This window comes from Phycodurus eques, chromosome 17, assembly GCF_024500275.1.
Source record: "Phycodurus eques isolate BA_2022a chromosome 17, UOR_Pequ_1.1, whole genome shotgun sequence".
Taxonomy (NCBI): Eukaryota; Metazoa; Chordata; class Actinopteri; order Syngnathiformes; family Syngnathidae; genus Phycodurus; species Phycodurus eques.
Window position 1 is genome coordinate 19,893,346 of NC_084541.1, and position 17,848 is coordinate 19,911,193.

At 41.4% G+C, this 17,848-nt stretch overlaps 3 protein-coding genes across 3 annotated transcripts; 1 reads left to right on the plus strand and 2 right to left on the minus strand.

Moving 5' to 3' along the window:
• Positions 1–571: 571 nt before the first annotated feature.
• akap10 (A kinase (PRKA) anchor protein 10) lies at positions 572–10,928 on the minus strand. The gene is made up of 15 exons (XM_061702429.1): positions 10,713–10,928; positions 8,989–9,036; positions 8,329–8,514; positions 6,108–6,593; positions 5,251–5,349; positions 5,016–5,100; positions 4,798–4,921; positions 3,851–3,987; positions 3,494–3,638; positions 3,093–3,260; positions 2,794–2,903; positions 1,999–2,081; positions 1,803–1,855; positions 1,557–1,646; positions 572–1,443 (listed from the first exon to the last, which is right to left on the minus strand). Exons 1-15 carry the CDS (start codon positions 10,732–10,734, stop codon positions 1,438–1,440), a joined length of 1,842 nt encoding a protein of 613 aa, XP_061558413.1. The 5' UTR covers positions 10,735–10,928; the 3' UTR covers positions 572–1,437.
• Positions 10,929–11,436: 508 nt separating this feature from the next.
• Positions 11,437–13,681, plus strand: LOC133416213 (diamine acetyltransferase 1-like). The gene is made up of 6 exons (XM_061702969.1): positions 11,437–11,566; positions 11,667–11,718; positions 12,070–12,153; positions 12,662–12,763; positions 13,211–13,251; positions 13,328–13,681. The coding sequence occupies exons 1-6, from the start codon at positions 11,504–11,506 to the stop codon at positions 13,505–13,507; spliced, it is 522 nt and encodes a 173-aa protein (XP_061558953.1). The 5' UTR covers positions 11,437–11,503; the 3' UTR covers positions 13,508–13,681.
• Positions 13,682–14,129: 448 nt separating this feature from the next.
• LOC133416212 (claudin-15-like) lies at positions 14,130–17,670 on the minus strand. Its single transcript, XM_061702967.1, has 5 exons — positions 17,454–17,670; positions 16,411–16,575; positions 15,118–15,199; positions 14,927–15,037; positions 14,130–14,843 (listed from the first exon to the last, which is right to left on the minus strand). The coding sequence occupies exons 1-5, from the start codon at positions 17,668–17,670 to the stop codon at positions 14,750–14,752; spliced, it is 669 nt and encodes a 222-aa protein (XP_061558951.1). The 3' UTR covers positions 14,130–14,749.
• Positions 17,671–17,848: the final 178 nt, after the last annotated feature.

The following is a 17,848-nucleotide window of genomic DNA, read 5'->3' on the forward strand; positions in this document are numbered from 1 at the left end:
TTTAATTTGTGAATACGTACTGCGTTTGAAAAGACCGAAAAGTCTTGACGTTGGTCAAAGTAGATGAATTAGTTGTCGATTAGTCAGTGTATTGTCAGAAATCGTCAAGTGTTGCTTCGTGCCTGACAACGTGGTCAACAGTGCCCCCGTCTGGACAAGTGCTGTGACAACAGAATGATAAATTATCATCAATTATTATAATTATTTGAACAGGGGTGTGTCGACTTTTTCTGTCCACTGTTTATGGAGCGCGCCGTTGACTATCGCTAATCTCGTAAAGTCATAATAACAGTAAATTATTTGTATGACAACACTTCTAAACCACGCATATAGTACGACCAGATTGGGGGGGGGGGGGAGTAAGTACAGTTGTAACTGTGAGTGCGACGAAGTATTATGAAGCTGCTGAGCAAACAAATTCGTTGGGCGACGTTCCCAACCTCAAAACGTCAGTAAAGCTAGGAATCCATGTGTTGTGCAAAAAAAAAAATACAAAATTTTAAATTAAAATGAATAAAAAGGAGCAGAGACAAGAGCTTTTTATATTACATGTGTTTAAATTAAACACAATTTAAATAGATTTAGATTAGGTGTACATACATATCCGAAAACATTAGTGGTACATGGTACCAACACACCTTTCTGGTTCTTTTCCACACCTCAGTCAGGCTCAAAAAGAAGAAAAGAAAAAAAAAAAAAAAGGTTGATTCATTGAGCACATTTCCAGTTGTTTCTGAGATGCATACACACACACAAAAAAAAAAAACGAGTACTAACATGTATATGTGGGATGAACCAGTCTATATTATACATATGTAGATGTATACCATTTATAACATGGAGTTTTCCATCACAACTGGAGCATTTCAATTCATTAGGGAGTTTTTATTCTACGCTCTGTAAAGGTGCGAAGAGGTTTAACAAGATCATCCTCTATTTCATTGTCATTTGCAGATACTCTACAAATAATTGTCTACGATAGCTCACGTAAGTAACTCACCATTGGACAGGCAGGATCAAGGGAGCGTGTGCATGTGTAAAAGGGGTAACACTCCGAACTGTTGATTTGGCGATCTTTTAAGAGAGAATGTCTTCTAAAAACAAGGAATGGTCATAAAAAAAAGGCGTGGGGATGAGTGTGGTGAGGAAACGAGCATAATTCAGTCCGCGTGACATCATTCGTCAGTCCGAGACGAGACTACACGACGAGAGTCTGCAATAATTTGGTTGTAGTCCTGACGGACATGCTTTGTCTTTGTGCAAACCAGACTGAGTTTGAAAGACTTCCTGTCATGTGATGCAAGGGCTTGCCTTCACGTCAACGGATCACTGGACACCTTCACGTGTTATGGAGTTGAACAATGCGGTTTCAGTTTGTTGCGGGGTAAACCACGTGTAGTCAGTGACCGGCATCTGCAGGGGACAGTCCTCTCTGGGTCATAACTGCATGGGGACAAAACACGACGTACAAAACAAGGATCGTCTTACGCAACTGAAGGGGAACGTGATGAGTGAGGTTTTTATTAGATTTTTTTGAGATCTATTTTATTAAATACCTTGGTGGACTTGCCAGGACTGTCGTGGTTTGACTGCACAACATCGTTGACAATCATTTTAGCAATCTGCCAGGCCATTTCCTCCTGAGCCTTCAGTTAAGAATTAAAGAACATTCATTTTCATTCATCATTAGAGCCCCTTCCATTCTTCGCTTCTCACGAAATGCATTGTCGCAGATGCGACGTGATGTCAAGGCGGATTTGAATATGCACTGTTATGAACGAAGTCATGAGAATTTTTCTTACCTCATTTGAGTTGCCTTGGACCCATTTCTTCATTGCTTGTGAAAACATGGAGCCTAAATAGGAACAGACGAGGACCTTGACAAGGATGCAACATCGCAAGAAGCATAAAATGTGTTCTGTTTGACAAATGTTCATGTTTTCACTGGACGTAATATTCTTTGTGAGGTGGCGCAAAGCGGGTAGCAGTGCAGCGTACCTTTAGATTTCTTCACGTCTGGTTCTGGTTCTGCCTCCCTGATAAATTGGCCCAACTCATTCACTCTCCCGAATGTCATCCTTCTGAAAAATAAGGGTTGGAGTTCAGTAAAAGACATCTCCATGAGTCTGATGTAAAGGACAAATGCGGTTATTTTGAAATGTTCTCGAATAAACAGCAAAACTGTGAGCTCAACCATGGTAAAACTATATTGTCATGCCTCCAAACCATAAAGACTCAATACAGTAATTAAAGAAAATGAAAACATCTTTGCAAAGAGCCTAAGCATTCTTGCTTTGAAAATATATATGTATTGACAATTTGGAAGCAATACATTGTGGCCTCGGTTTTCAGTTTAAAAAATGCATTTCAAGAGGTGTGCTAACTTTTTATAATCACTGTACAGGCAGCTGTGTGGCCCCTGGATTTTGATGAGGGCTCTGTAAACAATGGAAAAAATCATCTAGTGTCATCTAACGTGCTCTACGTGAATCGCGACTGGTGTTGCTGCAAAGTGATGAGAACTTTGGGGGAAGAGAGGCAGGAATGATTTACCCATCATGCATTGTACCAACGTATGCCCATGTGGGTTGTTGTAATGATCAGATGTCTTCTTGTGATGACAAAAAGAAAAAGTCAGGATTCATGGGACTTAACTACTAGTGAACTAGTGAAAAGGTGGCATTGTATACGCCTACTGGGGAAAAAACGTCACAGTGAAAGGACATTTGAAAAAATGTGCTACAAGCAATGTATACAATAGTATAACTACAATCTGCAAGCGAAAACACTCACCCAGCATATGGCCTCTGGTACAAAGATTCGGGATCAAGACTGGCAACGTCCACCGTTATGGCCTCATCGAAATTTTTCAAGATTTTTATCGCTGCCTTTTTGGCACCAGACTGCCATAGAGATAAAAAAAAAAAAATTATAATGATGTTACAGCTCTCCAAGTAACATTGCCTTAACCTCCCCTCAAAGCCTTTGGCATTGACAAAGACACTAAAAAGACCAAAGGAGATTTGTAAATGTCATCAAACGTCCCCCCAGCCCCAGGGTATTTGAGGATATAAGTGAAGGTTGGGGTTCACCTGCGTCAGCGAGGCCTCGCTGGCACTTGAACTTGAGCGCTCGTTGTCCGCCGGCCCGCCCGGACCCGGAGTGTTGACATTCACAAACTCGTCCGCCCGCACCGAATTGAGGAGGTCACTCAGATATTTGTAGTAAAGGTTACTAGACAGGAAGCCTGGCATATAGACCTATATAGACACATGCACAACAAGGGGGGCTCTTTAAAGGGATATCGTATTGAAAAAGGACTTTTTAATTGCTTGGTCTCTGGAGTGCCGACGTCTCCCCGAGTGATGGCGGAACGGAGCCAATCAAAAAGCGCCCTGACTCAGGAACAACGAAACGACCATGAAACCCAATGTCATTTTTTTTTTTGTGCGTGTGTGTATGAAAGCGGGTTCCCCAGGGCCTTCTCCCGTACCTTCTCCATGGTGGTCCAGGCTTGTCTAAGTGGAGTGGTAAAACAGTCGGGGAGAGGCCCCCCCTCTCGGCAAATGTTCGACTCGATCTCCATGCGTACCGAGTCGCCGAATCCCAGAGGGTTCGTAGCTTGGAGTGAGAAATACCTAAGAAATGCAGAAGATCATTTTTCTTTCAGAAGCAGCGTGGGGAAAAAGAATACAGCAAATCCACAACTTTGAGCTTGTTAGTCAATGAATGTGCTTTTTCATCCTCCTCCTAGAGTCTTTTAATAACCATAAATAGCTTGGAAATGCAACTCAAACTTTACCAATCACAAGTTTGTGTAATAACATTGCAGACTAAGTACAACACCTACTTGTCGTAAAGGATCATGGCGTCATTTTGGGCCTCCTGGCCGTCATACTGGCCCTTCTTAGCTGCGAGCTGATTTTGGAAGTTGTCAGCCGCGAGCCAGAACTGCAGTACATTCATCGCCTCCTCCTTTTCCATGTACTGCAAAGTTAAAGAAGAACAGAACATTTCACTGAAACTTTGTGTGGTTTGTTTCGTCACTAACAAGGAAGGCTTGTGTATGCAGACCTGACCTTCGTATCATCTAAACCTAACAAATGATGGTGAATTCTAAAGAGCATTGAGCAGGGTTTTTTGTGTGTATGGAATGCCAATGATGACGTTCTGTCACTGTCAGTATGTTTTGTTACACACACACAATCAAGTAAAACAGGAAGTGATGCAATGCATTATGCAAGAGCAGATCTGTTATTACAAAGATGAATGCCAGTGGAACAAGAAATTCAAACAGTGCTGACTAGAGAAAGATGTTTGGATAATCTTATTGCTGCTGGTTTTCAGGAGTGCTCATTAACTCAGTCCATTTTTTTTTTTTACAACATTAAACAATATTGCTAAAATTGTCCTGATTTTTCTGATACAGAACGACACAATCAAAGCAAAACCGGTGAACAGGCAGTTTGTACTGTATATGTACATTTCAATCTCGAAATTGCATTATGGTTATGGCATGAAGATGCATTTCTGCTTGTTTCATGCAACTCCTTTATTTCACTGTCGATAGATTTTGTATTTTTTTTTCATCTATCTTTGAGATCGAAGATGACTCAGGGCACTTAGCTGCTTATTGTGAGTGTATACATTCGCATGTAAGAAATAATCATGTATTGTGTATGGTTATAATGTATAGTTATGGATTCAAAGGGGACTACAGCCAACAAGTACCGGCACTTTTTTTTCTTCTGGAACAAAACACACGGTGACGATTTGGCAACCGTCGGGCCGACTCACCTCAGAGAAGTAGAAGAGCGCTGACTCGCAGAACAAGATGTCAGCCAGGAACACCGAGCCGCTCGTCAACACTTCAATCTGGTATTTACAGAAATGATGACTCCGTAGGAATTCAATAAAGTACCTAGGAATATATTTACAGTAATAGGTTAAACTATAATCGCACACACCAAACTATACCCAAGGCTGTGTGACTATTCATTCCAGTAGAAACTCACTGTTGCTCTAAGATGGTGAAGATGACTGACTGTGCAATGACAAAGCAATTTGGGTCCACCATGCCATCCTCTCCGCAAATCTTCGCTAAACACAGAAAGGACAGGAAGAAAGTTAGAAGTTATCTCTACTACTCAGGATGTACAAGGTCAAGCATCGTAAATGATGCAACAAATACTCTTATCAGAGAAACATGAATGTGCGGATCATTTTACTTATCGGGCAAGTCTAGCTTACCAACGATATCATTTCGGATCTGTTCTGTGATGGGGATGGGCCTCACAGCATCCGGAGAAACGTACTTGGTGAAGATGGTCACCGCATCTTTTTCGATACCTAAAACGAAACACCCTGAAGAATTATTTTATGTCTTTGGTTTTTTTTTTTCTCTATAAAGTCACCAAACTATACTTAGCAGCAGGGAGCACTCAAGCAAATATCCTTCATCATGAAATTTTAGCAAGGTAGTGTGAATGCGCAATTATTTAACATTTATCCATTTTCTATAGCGCTTGTCTTGATTCGGGTAGGGAGGAAGTAACCGCAGCCGATCCCAGCTGACTTGAGGCGAGAGGCTGGCTCACTTTGGAACGCTTGCCAGTCCATCACAGGGCACGTACAGACAAATAACCATTCCTACCGATGGATAATTTGGAGTCTTCAATTAAGCTAAGAAGCATGTACAGTATTTGGGAAACACAAGAAATCAACAGAAGCACAGAGAGAACATGCAAACTCTACACAGAGATTTGAAAGCAGGCAGCCATGCTCGCCACCATTCCGACGTGCTCCCGCAATGCATTTGAAGGATCCTAAATGTACAGCGGAGAAGTGTTTGGTAGTCAGTCAGAACATGAAAATGATGGAATGAATATTAAATGACTTTCAAGTGCAAAAAGTACGAGATCCTTGGCCAAGTTTGTAGAGAGTTAATTGGTGGAGGATTGTGTTATATTGAGTGGCATTGTGGTTGAACATTTGCTAAGAGGCAGCCTCCATCTCCACGCAGGATCGAGCAGCTCACCGTGAGGCAAGGCGTACGAAATCTCAAAGATGGAAGGACGTGAACGTAGTCGGGGGCTAAGCTGACTTACTTCTCATGAGTTTGTCCGAGAGATCTCGCAGGGTGCTGTTTGACCCCACTTTGGAAGCGGTACCCGTCCTGGAAGGAGGCTGCCTGCCGGGAGTTTCGGCTCGCGGGGTGCCGGGTCTCAGGCCCGCTTCTGTGCCGGACGGGTGCCGCTGCTCGGGCTGCGGCGAGTCTCCTGTGCTGTTCCAGTCCAGCTCGAGGGAATTGCGTTGCCCGAGCTCCGGCGCCTCAGAGCTCCCCGTGAAGCCGGAGACGGGTTCAGCCAAGGAGCTGTGTTTGACAGAGTTGAGGCTGTGCGCTCGGACCCGTGACCAGCTGCTGGACCGGAAACTCTCGGCATCCAGCCAGAAGCGAACCAGGTAGTCAGCGCCCTGACGCGCCGTATAACTCATGTAATGGGGGATCGCCACATTGTCCCGAAGCACTTGGTCCACTGTCTTGGAGAGTCGGGAGCGGGTCTCCTGGGGCTGATAGTTCACACTGGAATGACCTGCAACGCACCAAAAAAAAATAATAATAATAAAAAAATAAAATTTGTGGTAGGCATAGATAGTGTAGATTACAGAGAAACCCCTTTTTTCAATTTCAAAAGGCATTCTCGCAAGTTCATTGGAGAACAAAAACAAATAATTAAAAACAAGTGTAAACAATATATGGAAAACAGGGGAGGGGGAGTGTATTAAACAAAAACGTGCAGATGCTTTAAAATTGCTATTTCATATCTACGGGTGCATCTCAATAAATGTAATATCATGGAGAATGCAATTATTTTGTATTTGAAATCTTCATTGATCCTTTAAAAGAGTGTCCTCAGTTTGGCACTTTAATTCAAAAAGTGAAATTCACGAGACACAGAGGGACAAAATATGCAATGATTTTATTATTTTTTTATATATAATTTTTATAATTATACCTTACAGCTAAGGAAAACCCAAATAAGAAACGCATATAAGAAACAATCAAAATGATTGAAATGAAATTATAAAGATTATAGCCTTCTGAAAAGCATTTTCTTAGGTGTTTAGTGAACGCATATAATATATATATATATCTGAGTTTGACATTTGTAAATGGAAATATTGAAATAAATGACCTTTTCTACAATATTCTCATTTATTGATGTGTACCTGTAGTTCAGTCACTGGTGTACATTAAATGATGTTTGTTAACATGAGTAAAACACATTATTTTGTCTGTAAAAAATAGGCAAAAAAATGGTTTTGGTCTTATTGGTAGAAATTTGTAATTCAAAACAAGAATATAATACCAAGTTTATTACCGTCAGTGGTCACGTGAAGTAGTTGAGTATTTTATACAGACATTCATATTATACTATGACATGTATTTTTGCAGTGATTAGAAAAGGAATTAATCTACTTAGCAGCACATTTTGACAGCTTCCAACATTCATTATTAAATATGCATTTCCCGCATTTGGCTTTCTCATTGTAGCTGAACATGTAGTCCCGAGTGAGCCGAATTTCAAGTCAACTAGTGTTTTGTAACGTTCCTGAAGGCTTGAAAGGCGTCATGTGGGCCAGAGCACTGACGAGTGTGCGCTGCGCCATGTAACCTCTGCAGCTCACACTGAACTCTAAAATAGTGACATGGAACGTTTTGTTGCCATGTGCCAGTAGAGATGACGTACTAGCGCCTAACGTTTCTATGTCGTGAATAAATAGAGATTGCTTGAATGCCGTCTTGCATTCCGAGGGGATGAAATCACAAGAACGCGGCTGAGGACTACAAAGCAGATAGAAGGCCACGTTTATTGAAAGTGGACATTTCAGTCATTCCAGGTCGTCTGGGACAACCTATCACTTCAAAACAGAAAGTTAAAACTTACTGGTTGGATCACCCCACGGGAGAAATATCACATTTTCACTTCATTTGTATGGCACAGAATGATAAAACAACCAATTGCCAGTATACTTAGTACTTAGTTAACTTTGATGATGATAGGAGTTCAACCCTGAAACATCTTATTCACAGTTAATTCCAAATCCGAACAAATAGACTGTGTTAGACCTTAGCAGTTCCTCCATAGTTCTCATTTGGCCCTGCAAATTTTACCAGGCGACACGAGCAATTTGGTTGATCGGCAACTGATCACTAGCTGCTGTTTTATTTCAGCAGTTACTTTCCGTAAAAAAAATATGTTTTTTTCCATATAGAAATTGCCAGTCGCAGCCTCTATGAACAGTATAAGAATTCACGGTTCGTACCGAGATCACCAAAGTGCGCAGCTTCCATGTGGCTCGGCTGCTTCTTGAGGATGGCCGTGCGACCACGGGCGAAGGAGTCCATGTTGGCGGAGATGGCGTTGATGGCCACGTGGCTGGGCCCCGCAGCTTCCTGTATGGCATGGTTGTTCTTCGGTGGCAGCGATGGAGAGCGAGAGCTGGCTAGACCTTTGAATGAGGAATTCACAGAACATTGAACGGGAAAATTCGGAAAGAACGGAAGGGCATTTACCACTTTGTGGTGTGCATCATATGACATCATCCGGCTGACTTGTGTGAATAAATATTTACAGTGAACCCACATGTACAGAGGCGGACTCGTTTTAGATGCGGCCGCTATAGGTAATAATCCACACTATAAAGAGACCCTATTATATCCATTGAGAGGCCTTCCGGGAGCGTGTTCGTGTTTGAGAAGACATTTTCTTTGACTGCTACCGGTCAATTTTCAAATCTAAAATATTTCAAATTTGTAATCTTTTTACAATCTCAGTTCGGACAGAGCACAAACATGTATCGAACATCTTCAACTGGCGAAGAGTTTCCAAAGGCATTGCGAACAACTTTCACTTACAGCCTGTTTCCATGCATTCCGTCCCTCCGTCGTTTATGCTCACAAAAGTAATGTCATGATGAACTCACCTCTGTTGACTTTTGTGTCAGTTGCTCTCTCAGGTTCTTTGCTTTTGGCTGCAGGGAGAAAGACAAGAGAATTGCTGTAACAGGAGGAGCATTTCCATTCGCAATTAAGGGCGAGACCAGCAAATGGAGGACAGTGGAAGTGTGGTCGTGGTGTCTTCAAAAACACTAACAACTAGGTAACTTGACCCGAGTTATCTAATTCCAACAGGAAAGCGAAATACGGTAAGGAATGCAAACAAACCATTTACTGCGGAGCAATGGAAACAGGGAAGCTGTACTTGAACGTGAAAGACCTTACAAGTTACGACCTATGCTTGGGAGGAGAGTTTTTTTTACAATAATACTCAAGAGAGCTGACTTTGTTGCATACACACCATTCTTCCTCTCTAATTACCGCTATTATTGTCAACCTTTGCTGCTCTGGTCACATTTGATAGAGCATTCGGGACAGCGATGCATACCATTTATTTGTCTATGTCGCGAAGACTCACGATAAGTTCGTGTTACAGTTAAAATGCCACCGTCTCATTTCTCATCTTTGCCGTCAGCGGTACCCTGGTGCATTGCAAAAAATAAAACCCACAAAATTCCAAAGTTAAGGCAAGACATGCTTGTGGAGTTAAACCTTTAACTGCTTACTGAGCCGAAGTCTTACAAGATTGATGTCAAGCGTGACATCCCGCGCGATGTTCTGTTGAGCGCTAAATCGTACAAAAGGAAAACTGTAATACGTCAGGAAAACAACAAGTGGGGAATGCGACCATGTTTTCTGTACGTACATTTAAAATGAAAGTGGAGTTGGTCTATTCTTTCTTGTGACCGATGGATTTGCCTAAACTAATGTAGCGCACGATGAGCTCAAACGCTCTGCCTGTGCCTTCAAATAACGTCCCCAAGAAAACAGCCACTTCCTAAAAGCCACTGTGGTCACCATCTATAACTGAGAGGTCTTCACATTTCCTCCCTATGCTCGACTGGCTGAGTCATCTGATTTTAATCCCTCTAGCCTATGGGGAAAATCTAAATTTCCTCTCGCCATCGGAGCGTGATTTCCTGAACACACACAACCAACCGTACTACAGTTTTGGATGTCGCTGTATTACTCTTTTTCCCTTGAGTGTGTCTTATCCACCAATACACTGGAAGAGAGAACCGAGATAATTGTAATACAATACAGTAATTCTTGTAAACAGGGAGTAGTTGGGGGTGTTGTACAGAAATGTTTGACTTGTTGAGTAGGGCCTTTTTGATCCTTGTTTACTATTTATTTATGGAAACCTTTTAAATGTTTCTTCATAACACTGTAAAATATTCCTGGGTGTGATTTATTTTATTTTTTTTTAATATATGATCATCAATTTGTAGTAAATATGACAGAGTGACTCCATTCCGGGTACAGATGAGTGTTGGTTTGTTTTTTTAAGAACGTTAACTATGTTACTATTAAGATATCAGTGTTTTTATTTGTGTTTTAATTCCTGATCGCCCTGTGCAGTAGTTGCTTTGTCAGGCAATGATGATGGGGAGGTTACTCGGACGATTCCATTTAAACCCCACTACGTGAGCCGCACTGCAGTCATTCGGGAAACCAAGAAACTACTGTATTAGCTTTGACTAAATAACAGTCATAGTTAAATTGTCATAAGTTCTATGTTTTCTCTCCCGCCGTCTTTTCCTATCAGCTAGCTACAGTTGACGCTGTAGCTGAGCGGGAGCTTCCTCACCTTTCCGCTTGAAAAACGACATGACGGGTTTAGTCAGAACGTTTCCTCAGCTCACTGACACCATCCCGCGGGTCGACAGGTCCCTTCATTCAAATAGATCCGCACTGTACACTTCAGACATGGAAATGGCGTGCGAGTATACATCCGGTGGCCGCTGTCAAATTCCAATTTTCTTCAAATCCTCGACCAGAGAAGCAGCCATGTTGTCAATAAACGTCCAACTTCCGGCCTGCTGGCACAAAAGAATTGTGGGAAATGTAGTTAGAAGACGCCAACGTTAATTATGTCGTTTTAAAGACGTACGGTAAAACAAATTTACATTGCAAGACAAAAATAAATAATACGGTATTTTATATATTTTAGTACGGAAGCGTATTTTTTTCTCTGCCACACCAGAGAAAAAGATATTATCACGTTAAAACGTGAACGTATAAAACATATCACACTGAAACGTTTAATTTGGTTTGAAACATATCACGTTAAAATCCATGACGTTATAACATGATACCGAACCTTTCTGGTGTGGCAACAATTTGCATGTCAAAACTAAAGTTAATTTTTAATAAAAACTACATCACATGTAAATATTTCTTCCCTAATACTACTCTAATAAGATAATAAGACCGGAAAAAATATCATCAAGTTTAAATTTTATTTTGTAAGGACGCAAGGTGCACGGATATACTATGGCCACTTCCTGTCTGTAACACGGAAGTCTTATTGAAGCGTTTTCATGTGAGCGGAACGTTTCAAGTGCGCTCCACGTGACTTGTGCTGCTGCTGCTGCAAACATGAACTTCAAAATACGTGATGCGACGAAAGAAGACTGCAAAGACTTATTGCGGATGATAGTGGTGAGCGTTGTACGTTCATTGCTGATAGGACCGCAGTAGAAGTAGATCGATACAAAAAAATAATAATAATATTTTTTTTTAAATGAATTTTGTTTTTCAGGAGTTGGCACTGTATGAAAAGATGTCCGATCAAGTGAAAATATCACAGGAAGGTAATAAAAATGGTTTCAAAACAAAATATTGATACATTACAGACAATATTCTTAATTTTGAGAGCGATAAGTGCCGCGAGTTCAATGCTAATTTTCTAGTTGTGATTACGTTTTGAATAGTCGATACGGCAGATGTAGATATCCGTAATTCGATTTCGCCTCGTCGAAACGGAATTACAGCTATCTGCAACGTCATTTTCGTCGCGGACAAATGACGTCACGGCGTGGATGCCTTGTGGCACTAGGCCGGTATGTGTGTACCCCGTTTTAAACCATCATTGCTATTCTCCCAATTACAGTACTCTGCGCATATACTTTTCAGGTGAACTATGCTTTTTATGTTTCATTTAGACTTGGAACGTGATGGTTTCTGCCCGAATCCCTGCTTCGGATGTCTCATCGCAGAGGTACCAGAAGAGAATACATCTAAAGAAGGTAAAATATTTGTATGGTTGTTCATGTATCCGCGTTATACTGGTGTTTGTATGAAGCGTTAGATTCATAGCCATCCATCCATCCATCCATCCGTCCACTGCCGCAGAAATATTTTATGTGTGGAGAAATATAGTTGGGATACATGTTGCCAGAGTCAGAATATCCTGGTATTGTTTGGCTGAATTATCTACAAAGTTTAAAAAAAAAAAAAAAAAAAGTTCAACACAGCATGTAAGATTTAACAATCACTTAGTTGGTTGATTTATTATTATTATTATTATTATCGTTATTGCTTTTTTTTTTTTTTTTTTTTTTTAAATGGCGCATGCTGTGACCACGTGTTCCACATCTGCCTCACAGCAAAAGCAAGCAGAAGAAGGATGTTTATTTTGCATCACATCATACTGTACTTCTTCAAATACTTTGTATGTCCATTCGTCAACGCCAGCCTTGCAGTTTGAATTTTCCTATTTTTGACGATCGCGGTCATTCATTCATGTCCCATCAGGATTCACCACTGTTGGATACGCCCTTTACTTTTACACATACAGCACACGGAAGGGACGCGCGGTGCATTTGGAGGATTTGTATGTGATGCGTGAATTCCGAGGTAAGATACGGTTTGCAGTTTTGTGAGTTAATATTAACCACACTCTCAGAAATGGTGGACAAGTCTATTTCTCTCCTTCAAGGTGGAATGTATCCCCTAGGGCTAATTATTCACCTCTAACGTGGCTGACTGTACCTTTTCAATGTCCGTCATACTTTGACATTTCTTTTGCCACACTTGACAGATTTGTAAATGTAAAAGGTATGAAAACCGTGAAGCATTTTCCTTCCGCTTTCGAACTATGACGAATCACATGAAATCATAGAAATACCAAAAATGTCAACAGTTCACAAGGTATGATGGCATTTTATAAGCCACGATTGTAAGGCTGCAGCTACCACAAAGACAAGACGTTGTACCCTGAAATGTACAACAATAGCATTTTATATTGAGAGTGTAGTTCGGATTGCGTTTTCTGCCTCATCAGTTTCATGATGTCCTCATCAGGATTTGGCATTGGAAAAGGTTTACTGAGCAACGTTGCTAAGGTAAGGCTGCTTCGGACTAACTATACGTCGACTTGTGCACGGTGGATCTAAAGCAAGCGCTGCCATGTTTGTGCAGGTGACCAAAGAGAAACAGTGCGCGCTCTTGCAGTTGAGCGTGTTGGACTGGAACACTCCGTCACGGGACTTCTATGCTACCAGAGGAGCTCAAGATCTCACTGTCACAGAAGGTTTGCACTTAATTCGTTTTGATAAACAAAACCTGGAGGATTTGGGAAACGGTGCCCCCAAGAATTAAAATGGATTCATTTTCTGCCCATATCATACCATAAAACAGACCATACATTTCCTGTTCTCCTGTACACGGTTTTCTCATACCTGTGATGTGATTATTTATGATTATCAAAATGTAATTTGAGTTTTGTATCGTATCGGTAGAAGTATGTATTTCAAAATTCTACAATAAATATTCCCCGTGTTAAAAAAGACTTTGACCTTGTTTTTCTCCTTTTTCTCAACTCTAACCGATCTTAAAGTGCTTAAGAATTCATTCGACCGCTTGTCATAAAAACGAGAAAACAACTGGCACCGTAGAGCGCTTTAATGCAAACTATTTCATTATCAGGGAGCTGTCGATGTTTTACGATTTTGAGAAGGAAGGAGCAAGTTGAAACTTCATCGACTTGGTACAGATAATGATGTTGATGTCGTTGATTTGTTTTGTTTTGTTTGTAAACAAACCCAGTTGTGATTTTACGTCTTTCCCACAGGGGGCATCAACACCAAATAGACTTGCTGAGGTGGCCCACACACTTTATTATATATTCATAGCCATTGGGTAGAAATCAGTGTTACTCACCAGCATTACTGCAAAAATCTTTTATTTGTATATAAAACAATACGAATTACAGAAGCACAAGTGTATTCCCCCACATGAAAGCGATATGCCATAAATATGTTTTCCCAAATACATAAAATTCACAATGATTCTAATTGTTGTTGTCGTTTGGGGGGCGGAGCCTTGTTATGTTAGCGTTGTTGGGATAACATGCATTAAGGCAGGATATATATATCCTATCACAACAGCTGGAAGAGATGGATTGTAAAATATGTCATGACCTCACACCCTTTCTACTTTAAAAAAAAAAAAAAAACTACAAAGTTAATGATTTTGTTATGATCCTGATCATGTCTTAGCAAAATCACTTGCTGGGTGGGACAACAGCTATTTCTAACTGCATCTCGCTATTGTTTCAATAATGTTGCTAATGCACAAAAGTCTTTGTATTCAAGCACTGATCATGTTGTCATTGCTCTAAAGATACTGTTATCTTTACTGCTCTATTGTCCTGTTATACATACAGTACTATATTGGAATAAAGATCACAATGCATAAATGTTACAAGTTATAGTTCAAAAGGAGTTAAAGGGGAAAAAACCCAAAAAGTTTCCGATTCAGCTGCGACTTTCAATATTTGATCACGTCTTCCTGTTGAAAGTGCGGTTTTGAGTTCAACTCTCCTTGCTTGCCGGTAACTTGTCACACGTACGCATTTCTTCCGTAGTTGCTGGGGGCAGACCGGGATGTAGTGGACAGCGCGCGTCCCCTGGAGGACGGCTGGTATGGATAAGGCCTAGGAGAGGAACAGGAAGATGTGCTTCGACATGCAGTATGCTCTCTGGCTATACTCGGGCGAAGTTTTCTTTTGATGCGTACCTTTTTTCACCTGGCTCATGAAAACTGCACGCGCATATCAGACATCCGCCTCCACACAGGGCGAGTACGGCCGAGGACCAGCCGATGTACAAACCTTCTCCGATCTCGTACCTGTGCCGCAGCGACATTGAACTAAACGATCCCATCTGCGTCACGTTGTCCTTCAAACTCCGTCACGTACGCGCACTTACTTTGTCCCTGCGTAGAACTGGTCAAAGAACTCCTGTGTGATGTTGGCTGCATACCAAGACACAGCAATCATGGTGCACATGCCTAGAAGAATTTCTCATCTTATATAGAGGCAGCGTTCGAAACATTTTGTTAACTTTATACCAGAATTGCCCATGTCATTTTTGGAAAACAGATCAAAGTCAACAAAGAAAAGTCCAGTTGCCTCCATTCAGATTTTGAGGATTTCCATGACCCGGATGGATGTCTGACAGTCTACACAAACACAATTATAAGCAAGCACATTGCAAGTTTTTTTCAATTGCTATTGTGATAGTGTGTTGAAAATGACTTGGGCAATTTTGCTATTAGGCTAACGATTTGTTAAGTGATTGCTATCTGGACTGCAAACTTCAAAGGTGCAGGTCCATTTTAAATTGCGTATAGTGTAAATAAAAAAAATAAAAAAAATAGTATTGTTTTAGTCATTTGTTCGCATGATATGATTCTGAAAACGGAAACTGGAAAATGCGTATTTCAACCTTTCATGTGCTGAGTAATTGGTGAAAACAACTCTGTAGTAATGATTGTGTTGAGAACAGATTCACATGATTGGCAACTGCATTTGCTTGCTTCCACTTCGTAAAGGCTAATCCTGAGTTAGTTCGATAATATGTGAATATAAGGTGATGGTTATACTGCATAAGGTGCAATTCTAGCTGCACAGGCGAACAGAAATGCTTCTGACCATCGCCACTGCATCAATTTGAGTATTTTACGCGGCTTGGCCTATTTCGACCCTGCACGGACGCTTGGTAAGACGAGATTTTTGTGTACAAGTCGTACGATAACCCTTTGAGCTGGTCATCCACTTTAAGATAACCTGTCTCCCGTATACACACATTAGCGTATCTGGCATGTTAGCTTTTCAGGCGCCGTGGGTTATAATAAAGTTGAAAGTTCAAATTGTACTGTGGAAGTTATTGAAATCTACTGCAAAACAATTAGTCGAGCTTGTTGTTATACCTTCGCCAAGGATTTGTTTTCAGCCCCCGTAGATGTGTTTTTGACTAAGTGCGATTGCGCAAACCCCACTTCACCTATTTCCACTAAACCTTGTGGAGAGGGTGGGGCATAGGAAAACGAGGTTTGTGTGGATCAAGACTCCCCCCCCCCCCCTCCACAATTTCTGTACACACCAAGGGCAGAATTCAGGAAGTGGAAGTGTACAATTTGTTCCAAATTGGGACTCTTGGCTTTTGCAGAAGTATGCGCTGGCGTTATTCATCCAAATGATTTATCATTTTTGTACGTACCCTGTAGCAGGAAGAACACCCCTCCAATTGCGGCAATCCTCCCCTTCAGAAAGTAGTTGTCTCCTCCGATCTTCGAGCACTGCATTCCAACCAGAGTTCCCACGAGCCCCAACGTCCCGAACACAATTGCGGCAATCATTAGTGCTCGAGAGGCTTGTAAGTACCCTGCACAAACAAACAGGAAATAAGTAAATATGAACAATCGTCTTTGATGCAACACACTAACAGAAAAAGCCTTCAGAGAGCACCAAGCCCAATAAAGAAATAATTTGAGGACTGCTTAATTGGATCGCAGTCCCCAGATTCCATATGGATACGCTGTGAGCAGTAGAAATGTTACGTTGGAACCTGTCGAGAAAAGATATTGCCTTTCCACCTTGGTAATACAGTAAACATTTCAGAATTATATTAGTGGGAGTTGATTTGACAGATATGTTTGATGCCCAATAGCGAACATTTGATTTCTTGCTTGCGTCTCTCATTAGTCGTGAAATTAATCTTTAAGCAATGACAATGAAAGTCTTGGGAAAAGTGAGTGTAATGCCACTCAACTTCAGCCGCAATACAAGCAAAGTAAGTATTCCTTTTTTCAACCATCGAGTAGTATTCAGTGGGCAAAACCGTGCAATCATCTTCGTGAAAACAATAATGTCATGTAAGCACACCGTTGACCATTTCTGTCTGACGGTTATGAGCTGGAGGCGGTGAAGAAACTTTTCAGTTGTTTTTATGCTCCGTTTACTGGGGTGGTTGTCATTTATCGCCTTTCATCTCGTTGTATTTTTATACTACCCGTCTTATATTACCCGCTGTTTACCGAAGAGCATCACCTGGAGAGTCACGTGGCTGTTTTCAAAGACATGCAGATGACTCTGTGGTCAATGGCGAAAAACAGCTCAAGAACTCTGATCACCACCGCTGAAATGTTGCAGAAAATACTCTTTGCGTGCGCTATTTTACGTGCTGCACTGCTCCTACGCTACTTTCTCCAACTGTACTTGTTTTTCAACCAGATGAAGTAGTCCAAAGTTTCAGGCACATACCGCTTAGTGCGAGCAACGACGGAAAATCGCGGCAGTTGTGAACTCCCGTCGAGTCGGTGGCGCAGGACATCCAGAGATTCTCGTAGATGGTGGACGTGGTGATAACGTTACCGTCCACCGTCGACACTCTCCAGTAGCGATTCGGAAGGGCGATCCCGACCATCAGCCATCCCAGAAAGCCCAGGAAGAAGGCAAACGCTTCCACTACGGGATTCATAACGCCGCAATTTGTTCGGCCTGTCTCAGCGGTCTCCAGAAAGACGAAGACTTCTTACAAATGTCCCGTGGCCAAACTATCTCCAGGAAGAAAAAAACCTGTTGTTTTTCTGCAGCCCAGCGTTCTCTGTGTCATTCGACTATTTCCCAGCAACCCTTCAGCTAGGATGCTACAGAAA

Coding starts and splice junctions, on each gene's coding strand:
- akap10 (XM_061702429.1), bottom strand. CDS start 10,734: ATGTCGTTTTTCAAGCGGAAAG. Junction 5,101..5,250: donor GATCCGAAATGATATCGTTG/GTAAGCTAGACT, acceptor TTCTGTGTTTAG/CGAAGATTTGCGGAGAGGAT. Junction 1,647..1,802: donor TCCAAGGCAACTCAAATGAG/GTAAGAAAAATT, acceptor TCTTAACTGAAG/GCTCAGGAGGAAATGGCCTG.
- LOC133416213 (XM_061702969.1), top strand. CDS start 11,504: ATGAACTTCAAAATACGTGATGCGACGAAAGAAGACTGCAAAGACTTA. Junction 12,764..13,210: donor TGTGATGCGTGAATTCCGAG/GTAAGATACGGT, acceptor TGTCCTCATCAG/GATTTGGCATTGGAAAAGGT. Junction 13,252..13,327: donor TACTGAGCAACGTTGCTAAG/GTAAGGCTGCTT, acceptor ATGTTTGTGCAG/GTGACCAAAGAGAAACAGTG.
- LOC133416212 (XM_061702967.1), bottom strand. CDS start 17,670: ATGAATCCCGTAGTGGAAGCGTTTGCCTTCTTCCTGGGCTTTCTGGGA. Junction 16,576..17,453: donor GTCGTTGCTCGCACTAAGCG/GTATGTGCCTGA, acceptor TTGTTTGTGCAG/GGTACTTACAAGCCTCTCGA. Junction 14,844..14,926: donor CATGAGCCAGGTGAAAAAAG/GTACGCATCAAA, acceptor TTCCTCTCCTAG/GCCTTATCCATACCAGCCGT.